This window comes from Uloborus diversus, chromosome 4 (assembly GCF_026930045.1).
Source record: "Uloborus diversus isolate 005 chromosome 4, Udiv.v.3.1, whole genome shotgun sequence".
In the NCBI taxonomy this organism is placed as follows: Eukaryota; Metazoa; Arthropoda; class Arachnida; order Araneae; family Uloboridae; genus Uloborus; species Uloborus diversus.
This window is the reverse complement of record NC_072734.1, coordinates 72,304,388-72,316,199: the sequence shown is the minus strand read 5'-3', so window position 1 is coordinate 72,316,199 and position 11,812 is coordinate 72,304,388. Positions and strand designations below refer to the sequence as shown.

Genomic DNA, 11,812 nt, shown 5'->3' with positions numbered 1-11,812 from the left:
GAACCTTCGAGCCCCCTACTTCTCTTCATCATCTCTTTCAATTGCACACAAATTATGTTTGAAGATACAATGAGGAGACACCAAACTCATACACCTGTCCTTGCCCCTCACTTTTTTGATTCAGCGACGGTCCTATTATTGAATGATTGTCTTCATAAACTCTACTGAAGCAAACCTTCTTTTCCCCTGTTTTTCTGCTACTATATTTTAGGAAACAAAATTCTTAAGCTTAGTAAAGCCTGGCGTCCCTAACGTTGTCATAAACGGACACGAGAAAAGCTCTGTTTCCTTAAATCACCATATTTTCTAAAAGGTGGCAACGTTGAATTTTCCAGAAATCGTTTCATTCTATTTTTGTTTTTCTTTCGATGCCGAAAATTTCCAGACGCATGCGCTACCCAGTTTTTCTGTTCTACCTCGACGCTGCGGTAGTGTTGCGGCTAAATTGTATTTCAGTTAAATTTTGAGTCTCATTTTTTTTTTCTCATTCATTACTACACAAAAAAAAATATGGCTCTTCCTAGGACCTACTTCGACATGAGCGCTGACGGTGAACCACTTGGTCGAATCGTATTTGAAGTAAGTAATTTGGTGCTGTCATATTCCAATCAATATCCACTCTATTAAATAAACAACTTTTTTCAATCAATCTTACACTATAAAATGCATTTTCAAGATTTCTAATCGAACATTTAATGTGTGTAAATCAATCGGATCCTTCATTTGAATGATAATTTATGGTCATTGTGTTAGTATCGCAAAGCCGGTATACCGGTATTTATAACGATCATGTTAAAAAGAATAAGAAATTTGTATGTTTTCGATCGGTCTTTTAAAGAGTACAAAAATTGAAAATGAGTTGGAGTAGTTACAGGTTAAATCATTTTGATCAAAAATCTTAATGAGTCATTTCACGGTAATGTAGAGTATCGTGACATTTTTTTGCCATAACATTTTAATTTACTGTTTGATTAGCATATTATTTTATTTTGAGTTTTTCCTACCAACACGCCAACTCAAATTTAAAAAATTTGCAAATCAAGCTGTAAATTAAAAAGTTATGGCAAAAAAAGTTCACGTTATGGACTCTACATAAATGTCAAAAAAACCATGAAATGACCCTAATGATATTAAGTACTGTCTGACCACGGATTGTATGGAAAAACAAACATCCGTTTTACAGCCAGAAATGGACAAATCTTTTATTTTTTTAGCGATGCCAGCTTTTGCAGAAGCAGAGTCTCATTCAAATGAGGCGAATACCGGCATCAAATTTTTACTTTTTCCCTTCATTCAGATAGATTTGTCTTATCTGGACGTTTGAAAATTCCATACAATCCGTGGTTGAACAGTACCAGTTAAAGGAAATGTCGATGTAATTACTCTGTTATTGTGCTCTGAGTAATAAGATAGGTGATTTGATACAAATTTTAAACTGGATTATGCTGTCCACTCTCACTCGCATTTAAATTCAATTAATATTTTTTGTTAAAATATTGCTTTGAAAGATCCATCCATGTTAAAAAATTTACCTGATTTTTTTTTAAATTGAAATGAATGTTTGTATTTAAAGAACATGGAAAGTGAATGTGCTGGAGTTTCAAAGCAATTACAATTGCAGAACAGAGACAAAAAAAAATATTTAGGTAAACAGACGCAAAGAGAAGTCGAAAAAGTAAAACTTATTTAAAATTTGAATTTATCAAATTGAAGATGTATTGCCCATAGTATAAGAAGTGAAACATAATGAAAGTAAATTGCATTCAACTTGAGGAATGAAAAGACATTTTTAAAAGCTCTACCTTTTTTATTACTGCCAACACAAATTTTAAACTTTTCTCTGCTTGCCAACAAATTGAAAATTTAAAAGAAAATAAAGAGCTGAGATAGCAATCAATACAAACATGTTTTGGATCAATAATTTTAGTGTAATTTGAAGAACTGGGCAATACTTGTTTGCATCATTTTGCTTGGTTTTATTTCATGAAAACAAAATGTTTACATCTTCTATACAACCCAAAAAAAGTGCATACCTGATGTTGATTTGGGTTTGGTGAAGCCCATTCAAATTTTCAGACATTTTTGAGGTACAGTGAAATCCCGTTATAACGAACTTCAAGGGACCACTAATTTTGTTCGTTGTAACGGGAATTTAGTTGTAATGGAATTCAAATAATGTAGTGACAATTACATAGGGACTGAAAATGTAGTTGGTTGAAACAGAAATTTCGTTGTACCGGTATTCGTTGTAACGGAATTTCACTGTATTGGATTATATTTAAGCTTTTACATGTAGTTCAATCATATATATTGCACTGAGCAGATTTGTTTTTTGGCTGTGTAGTGACAAATTTTCAACATACAACGTTTTTCCCACCACCCATTCAATTGCTTCTTATAAAATATAAAGTAAAAAGTTTTTTTTGAATTTATTTTTACCAAATGTTAATTAGGTATCTCTTTTTCTCCTTAGCTGCGGTCTGATGTAGTTCCGAAGACTGCTGGTGAGTTAATTTTTTTTTCTATATATTCATGCGATTTTATGAGTTTACTGCGATTTTTTAAGGTTTTTTTTTACAAATTTCATTTTAATAAAAAACTTTTTTCAAAAGTATTCCTCAACTGACGAATCTCTTTTCTAAGGATAATAAACCTGAATTTGAATACAAATTTGGCATTATCCATTAACATGCTAGCAAAAGCTTTGTCAGGTTTAATGAATTTTTAATCCTTCAATCATTAATTCATTATAAATGCTTTCAATGAATGTAGAATAATAGCTGAAGCATAACTGAAGAGTTTCTTTCACAATTTATGTTAATGCTATTATTGTTGTTGTTTTGCTTTAATTATTTAATTTTCACCCCTTTTTATCATAAACTTAAAATTATTTGTTCTTTAAATTAAAATATGTGCTTTGTATTTGTACACAAATTAGCTACATATGTACCGTTATGCTTGGTTTTAAGGTTTAAAAAAAAAACGCTCTGTAAAAGTATGCATATTTCCAATTCCACTCCAAAATAAAAAGTTTCTATTTTGTTATTTAAAATGTGCATACATAATGTTACCTATACTCCAAACATATTCTATGAAGTAATAATAACTCTCAATATAAAAACCACAACTGTCCATCAAAACTCCCTCGTCCAAGGGGGAAAAAAAATCTATGGGCAATTCCATGGTGTCAGATGTAGAATTAACACAAAATTTACCGATAAAAGTTCATCATTTTTAATGTTAAAATAGTTAAACAAAATCATTTTTCCCCCAATACTTTCATGTAGAAACAATGTTAAAAACATACAAAATTGCTGAAAAAAGTTCAAATGAATGAAAAATGTCGTGGCGTCAGACTTGATATGAAAGAGGGAATGAAAATGTACTTTCATTGAAAAAAACCTAAGATTCAGCTCAATGAACTGTTATCAACTTTTTTGATCATTTGAATGTGAAAGAGCAAAGCTGAAGTATAAATACTTTTCCTTTTTCACCAAATTAGTTTTGGAGTAAATAGCAAAATATTTTTTTTTAATGGTGTCGGGCATAAAATGTGCAAAGCAGGTAAGGTCTGACACAAAATAAAAATCTCAAAAAGTCATTTACTCTTATAATTGTAGAATAATGAATTGGGACATTTTAAAGTAAAAAAAGGAGGGAAATTTTCAATTTTCTAGTTAGTTTGCTTTTTTATAGATGGCGCCACTGAAATAGTTGTCTTTCATTTAGATTGTTATCTCTTTTCCCAGCATGACTAAAAGGTGACTTTTTTCCCCCCTCAAAACTGACACTAATTAATGTTAGGCATCTGTACCTGCAAATATTTTTTTCAAAATTGGCCCTTTTTTGGTTCATGACAGGCAAAAACAGACATGAAAATTTAAAAGCAAATAATTAGTATGATATCTTATTGTACAAATTTGAGTACATTTGCTGCTGTCTTTAAATAAGAGTAAAATTTTTGGCAGAATTTAATTCAATTAAATTAAAATTAACATTACTTTTACTGATTTATAACTCTGTTTTTTTCCTTCTTCACAAAAAGGCCATAAACAAAATTACCCTGTCTAAAACTGCAGTTGGCCCATTGAAATATAAAATATATTGAATAATTATGAATGATTCAATTTATTGGCATAAAAATTCAAAACAGCTCCACCCAATGCCTTTTGGTTTAGCATTCAGTGCTCCATTCTATCTTTTCTGTCTCTTCGGAAAACGGAACATTTCAATATACAAATACTCACGTACATTCGATCAGTAACATTCTTTGTAGGAATGATTACTAAAATTATCTAAAGGTAAGAAAATATGCACATGAAAATGAATCAAAAAAACTTCATTCAGGTTTAAATACATAAAGCAATTATAGTTCATTTTGTAAGATATTTCTCAGTTGCCGAATGGTAAGGTATATTTTCCATTCCAAAAATCTCGGGTTCCATTTCAGTATGTCAAAAAATTTAGTTATTAAATTTTTCGAGCTACAGTTGACTCGCTACAACACGAACCGACTTACGCGAAATGGCTATAGCGCGATTTTTCCCCCGGTAAAAATTTTTAGACCTAACGTGAATTCTTCACCTGCAACACAAAAATTTTCCGAAGGGAATCGCGGTGTGTAATTATCGGCTTTGTTATTGGATACTAAAATTTTTTTTCCATGAATGGACCTTCATCCGTTTAGCATCACTGAGAGTGGAAGTTCCCACACCGTACTAGTCTGAAAATTGCTTTATACAAATAACTACTCCTCATTTTCCATTTATTTTTTTCATTCTATATGGGAAAGCTCATGAAATATAATGACCCCTAAGAGAGCAGTTTCATTTAAAGTTTGTGAAGATAGAATGAAAAAGAGAAAGTTTCTGACAATTAAAGAAAAGCTAAAGATTATGTGATTGAACAACTATAAAATGCGTCGAAGGTTGCACGACAATTAGGCATGAGTGCATTTTCTACATCTAAAAAAGCCAGAAAACAAAATCCGTAAAAGTTCACAGAGTAGTTTCCAAGAAAAATGTAAAAATTATGAAAATAGAAGCTGCTCTTGTATTGTGAATTTAAAAAACCAGGAAGAGGTGTGTTGCCATATACATGGAAACGTTATAAAAGAACTAGTGAAGCAACTGTATTATGTGTATTTAAAATTATATAAGAATAACGGGTTGATCACCGCAGCATAAATCACCACCATCTGCACTTTTTTAAGTTACAAATATCATTACTGGATCTACTGTACAGCACATCTATAGTGCATTTGTTTTACTTACTACATAATATACTTACCGTAGCGTTTTTTTTTAAGTCTTTCTTTAACAAGAAAGATGTAATACAAATAAAAATTCAGTTTTTTTATGTGAGAAACAGTACTGTTTAGTTAGTTAATTATATGGGTCCGTTTATAAAAGTTTTTACGCATACCCTTTTCCACAACGCGAAATTTCAACTTACGCGAGGGGTCTTGGAACGCATCCCTCGCTTAAGTCGGGACTCAACTGTACAGCACTGTATGTATACGTATAGCATTACCAATAGACCATGTATAACGAAAATAGAAACAACAAATACATCGGTAGCTTAGCCGGAGAACTGTTTAATCTATTTAAAAAAAGGACTCGCCTAAATACTAGGGAACTTTAAAATTAATTCACAGTACCGATGAGAACAGAAAAAAACCTGCAACATCTTTTTTAAGGGGGGAAACCAGTTTAGGAGGCAAAAATTTTAGTGTTTTTCATGAATTCTTACAACAGGGAAGGAATAACCAGAATTTCTTCAAACTTGAAGGATATTGTATTCATATTTTGAAGCACACTTAGTAATTTTTTCAAGTCAGCCAGAAATAGAGGAGTTAGAAGCTGATGTAAATGTATGGTCCTCATCAGAGTTTGAGGCTGGTGTGCATTCCTGAAGAGTCACAATTTTTATCTGTAATCATTACATTTTTTTTAATATCATTAACAACATATTTACTCTGAATAGGAACCTAATTCTGGTTTAAAAAATAAACATTTCATGCTTTTGACATGTTAGATCAAAAAATTCATGTTTTTCTATCATTTTTGTTCACTTTTTTCACATTAAGAGAATATTTTTAATAATATGATCTCGGAATTAGGTTCACATATCGAGTGTAATTGAATAAAGAATATTCACAAAAAAATTCAAAATGATTGGCCTATAAAGTTTTGTGCTAGGATGCACACCAGTTGAAAAAAAAATCGTTTAGAGAAAAATGTGATCAGAAAAAAAAAAAAAAAAAACTGCTGTAAACATTTTCGAATCTTCACAGCTTTTTAAGTGCTCATAGCATTAGAACTAAATGGAATTTTGACTTGAAATTTTGGCAACATATTCTTGACTACCAACATTTTATGACATAAAAAAATGGATTTTTTGATCAGTCCAAACTGGTTTCCCCCTTAAATGGGAAACAAATTAGGCAGCAATAATCCTGTTTAAAATCTCTAGATGTTGAATGTAAAGTAAGAGACTTGGCAAGCAAGTTGCCAAGCAAGTTTAATATAAAGCCAAATCAATATAGATGATATGGATGTTACAGAATTTCAGAACCAGATCACCAGAAAATGGTAAAAGGTATTTTTAGAAATAATTTTGGCAACAGAAAGATTGAGAAGGATTTTTGCAGTTGTGTGGGACAGGGATTGGAATGTACAATGTTAGTAGCCCAAACAAGTTACACAAAACATTACTAATGGATACATTGGAAAATTGCAAATGAACTGCAACGGTTAAAGAAAAATGAAGAATAAAAAACAGAAAGTATAAAGTTTCAATCTGAATGTATTATACTGCACTGAGATGAATATATATATTAGGGTGGTCCTTATTTTTGAAGTTGTAGATATTTTACACGACGCCCCCTCAATTTGTTCCATTATACAAATAAATGATCCATGCAAAATTTTAAGTCAATCCATGAATATTAACACGTGCCCCTAGGGCCTCCTTTTTTGAGTTTTGAAGAAAAAATTGCGGATTTTCTCATTTTTATGTAAAAATATTCCTAGGTTTCATATTTAAAGTAATTTTGAACATCAATAGATGTTGCTACTTCCAGACCAACCATTCTCTCACTTTCATTCTGTAAAATTTTACATATTACATAGGGTACAAGTACACCAATGGCCTTGGGACAGGCATACCGCTATTCGCGCTCGTTTCAAACCAAGCAACAGGGGAACATTTCTTTCCACCAAGATGGACACAAGGGATTCTAAAAGCCATTTATGAATGATTTTTGACAACAACAAATTGCCTCCTCCAGGCTTTGGGTGTGTTGATTTAGAAAATGTTCTGTGTATGTAATAGATGTGGCAAATAGGGTCACTAGGTTTCCATACTATAAATGTAAGTAATGACAATTATATTTTAATTCTCTGTTCTTTAGTTATAAACTTAAATGTTTATACATTTTTATAATTTAAATTTTGAAAAATCCTCGATTACCCTACCATAAAAATAAACTTTATTTTCCATATCTAAAATATAAATTTAAAAAAATTCCAGATCGGAATAATGTAAAAATCTATACTTTAAACTGTCTTCTATTTCAGTACATAGTCCTTTATTATCATCAAATTCCTCTTGCATTTCACAAGATTTAGAATCCAAAATGGGTATCTATCCTAACCTGTTGAACCTTTTTTTCTATATCTGATCTACCACAACGCAAAAAAGCTTGACAACTATTGAGATCTGCTCGCATTTCATCAATGTTAGACAAATGCCATATCAGTGACAAAGATGCTGCTCATTTATTAACAGCCTATGTAAATGCAGTAAATTTAAATCCAAATAACCTTCTGATCAATCGTACATCCCTTAAGAGAGCAAGAGAAAATCTTTGAGAGGTAAAATCTGATTTCATGAATTTAAATTTAGGTTTTTTATTTATTCCCTGAGATATACAAAGCTATACATCCAGATGTAACTGGGAAAAAACGCCCGATAGGCTTACCATGATAGCTTTCAGGTTCCAATGTTGAACTCAGCTACTCAGAATTTCTGAGATATTTCTTCAGTTGTATATGATATCTTAGATGATTGCTCTTTATTGCTAACTGTTCAAGCTGTAGTGTGTTATACAGCAGCTTATAATACCGGCCGTATAAATTGAGCACGTAATTTTTTAGAGCAAAAGCTGAACGGTGATATATTGCATTTGTATTACTATCATCATGCACTTGAAATCGTACTGCAGAGTGTCTTTAAAGAAGTTCTTGCCTTTCTTAGTTCCAGACTCGATATTCCATTATTTAAGCGCTTCAAAATTCAAAAATTACACATACCACTTAAATTCTAAAAGAAGAATTTAATGACATATTATTGTTCATAGAAAGTGGAATTAAGAAATATTACAGAGAATTCTCATAACTTGTAATAATATTTCTTGGTGAAGTCCTCGCTCCTACAAGGATATGTTTTTGGCAACCTGGAGCTTATCTGTGAGCCAGATGGGTGGCAAAAGGAATTTATTGTTTGAATATTTATATATTTAGGAAACAATTTAAATTAACCTTTCATGAAGAGAATGCCCGTAAATGCTGTTTTACAGTTAAATGTTGTATGAAGATATAGTTTTTCGCAGCAACCCTTTCTAGGTCTTTTAAATTAATATAAAGTCTAGTGTCTAAAAAACCTGCAGCGTACAAAATGACGACAAACATGCAGCAGAAGCAGTGATTGAAAAATTCATAAATCACTTATGGTACTTAGGGGATGAACTAGTAGCTTTGTCTGTATGGAATGAAGGAATTATTTTTGAAGATAAGACGTGTCTGATGACTATAAAAAATTTCAAATAACAGTAGATGATTTGGAATACTTTCTTAGTAAAGATCTTCCTCTTTATAGAATCAATTACAAGTCAATAAAACTGTTTGATAAGTTACAAACACTAAAAGATGTTTTCCTATTTGATCCTGATTCATGGCAAAATGAAGGAAGCTATTTAAAGGGAAGAGATATCGTTAAAATGCTGAAAGTTGTGAATGAAACAACTGAACGAGGAGCACAATTAACCGAAGAATTTCACAATCAATTTAAGAAATATGAGTCACAAAAGCAATTTAGTATTTTACAGACACTCCAAGGCTATCAGAAAAAAAAATGCACACGATTGAGATACATTGAGAAAAGCGTACGATTAAGGTAAAAATTTCTAAAGCAATATTTCATTCTTATTCAATATAAAATCTTTAGACGATATAAAGTAATTAAAAAGATTAATTTTAGTGCTACCATGCTGTAAAAATATTTTGCAAGGATAGGAGAAACGATGTGCGGGGTCTGAAGTAAAAACTCGAAGATTTGTGAGAAAATTATCAAAAGTGTTAAAGTTCAACGTCCTATGGGCACGTGTTATTATTGACCGATCAAGTTCAAATTTTGCACCGATTACTTTTTATTATAGTGTCACAAACTAGGGGGCGTCACTTGTTGAATTCCGCAAAAAAAAAATTTCCCATATAAATAAGGACCACCCTAATATATATAAATATATATATATATTTTAAATACGAATTTCTCCCAAGTGCATCAATACAATGTTCCAAACTACTCACCGTTCATAAGAACGGTCGTTTATTTTTTAAGTGAACGAACGTATCTGTTCAAATTTTAAGAATTAGTTCTTTTTGACCCGTTTGTTCATGAACGACACACCTCTACTTTCCAAGGACGTAGCCAAGGGGTGGGTCCATGGGGTCCGGACCCCCCCCCCTTCCCGAAAGACCCCTGTCATTTTTTCTCAGTTGTTGCATCTCGCATCAACAAAATTTTTCCGAAAGAGAATTTTTTTATAAAACCCTGCATTTTCCCCTTAAATATTCCCATTAATCGGAAAATTTCTCAGTCCTTGAGTCAATTCAGAACACGAGAACCTCGTGCACCAACTGCAGGTTCCAAACTTTCGTCTGCCTTTTACTGTCGCGCACTACGTCGGAAACCGGGAAATGTCGGTATCGTCTTTCAAACCAGCTAGGTCGTGTGACCTTGAAATTCAGCCCCTCTCCTTTGGTCCATCAGATTGCCATCGGCAAAGTAAAAACAAGCATTTATTGCCCCCCAGTCTCATTGTATCCCAGTCTCATTGGCCTGGTTTTCTTTATTTCTGTCTTTCTTTTTGGATTTTCGCGGATTTCATAGACGCATGTTGCACGAAAGACAGCCAGAGTGAGGTGCGGTCCTGGTGAATCAGTAATTGAATTCCGATTTTTTTCTGTTTTAACACGCAGTTTTTATCTACATCATACTTATAGGAAACATATCTTGAAGAAACATATATGCAAAAGAAAATTAAGTTTACCCAAACTAGGTAAGAGCCAGTGCTCCCTTTTAAAGTTTTCTTAAAAATACAAGCAATTTTACGTGTTAATGTGTTTTTCCATTTAAAACTAATTTTAGATTCTAAGCCAGTAGCGAAAAAAGAAATTCTACACATTTCATGTGCTTGAGGATGAGAAAAAATTATTATTGATTTTTTTTTTTTTTTTTTCATTTTAACTCTTTATATTTTTGACATGGTTCATTTCAGATTCATTTTATATTTTGATAACAATTTTATTTGAACTTTTAGATTATTTTAAACATTTCTCTCCTTTCTGAGTAACAAATTACATAGATTTTTTTTTCTGATGTTTTCCCCCAATATTTAAGCATGATCATTGAACATATTAAATGCTCAAAAAGGATTCGTGTTTGAAGGTAAAATAAATAAAATAAATGAATAAATAAAACTTGAAGTTGATGTAACGAATTTTTTGCGGAATCAAAATTTTATAGAAAAATAATTGAAAATTACTTGAATATTTTTCTGTGATCAGTTTATGAAATTACAAGTTCGGCCATATTAAAGCATGTAATAAGTAATTTATTACGAATTAATACTCTTAAATCTTACTGAATTGTGATTCTATGATCCCAAAAGAAAAACAGTTAGTTTTTTAATTGAAGAAAAATTATCTCTCTCTCTCATCTCTTATTCGATGTTGTCCCATAAAGCATATTTGTATTCCAATTGTACTGAGAAGTTATTTAATTAGCATCTATGCATCCATCTTTAGTAAATTGTGAAGGTAGCATTAAACGTAACAAAAAACAGGCATATGCATTTAACTATAAATTACTAGGTGAAAATTACCGCTATTTACTGCATTACAAGCAAAGAAACAAAAAAGGTGAATACGAGATAAATTTTTTTGAGTTTTTCGTTTCTATATCGCTTTTTTTTTTTTAATTTTTTCGACTCTTATTTTCTTCAAGCTAAAGATATTTGCTATTTCTTGCAATAAAGTGTTTTGCTAACATCGTATTAAAGAAAAAAAAATCATTGCCTGCGTTGTAAAATATGATATGTATTGTTGTTAAAATTAACAACACGTTGTTAAAATAAAATTACACAGATGCTTAATTTAATTCATTAGGTATACATTCCATTAATCGGCATGTAAAAGATTCCTTAGGTCGTTTGACTGTGAATACTCTTGACAAAATTAAATTCCTTTTGCAGTTTCGCATCGAAAAGACCTCAGGTGTCTCCATCTGGTGGAAACTGGGCATCAAATTTTTCTCTGACATTCACATCCGCGCCTTAATGGTGGCATATGAATGACTGGATGCCATATGGTTGGTTCTCACTTGTTCCGCAAAAGGCTAAAGCATCTAACACAGCCCCATTAGAAAAAAAATGATAAAAAACGACAATACGCCTTTTCCAATATTTAAAAGTTTTTCGAACAGCTTTTACCCTTTGAGGAATAGTGACTTCACTTGAGAACCCCATTTA

At 31.6% G+C, this 11,812-nt stretch overlaps 1 protein-coding gene across 1 annotated transcript in view; it reads left to right on the top strand.

Moving 5' to 3' along the window:
* Positions 1-365: 365 nt before the first annotated feature.
* LOC129221412 (peptidyl-prolyl cis-trans isomerase-like) overlaps positions 366-11,812 on the top strand; it is a 28,442-nt gene continuing 16,995 nt past the window's right edge. Inside the window, exons 1-2 of the mRNA XM_054855895.1 lie at positions 366-579; positions 2,474-2,504. Coding sequence (XP_054711870.1) covers positions 511-579; positions 2,474-2,504 — 100 coding nt within the window. The 5' untranslated portion in view covers positions 366-510. The remainder of the gene's footprint in view (positions 580-2,473; positions 2,505-11,812) is intronic.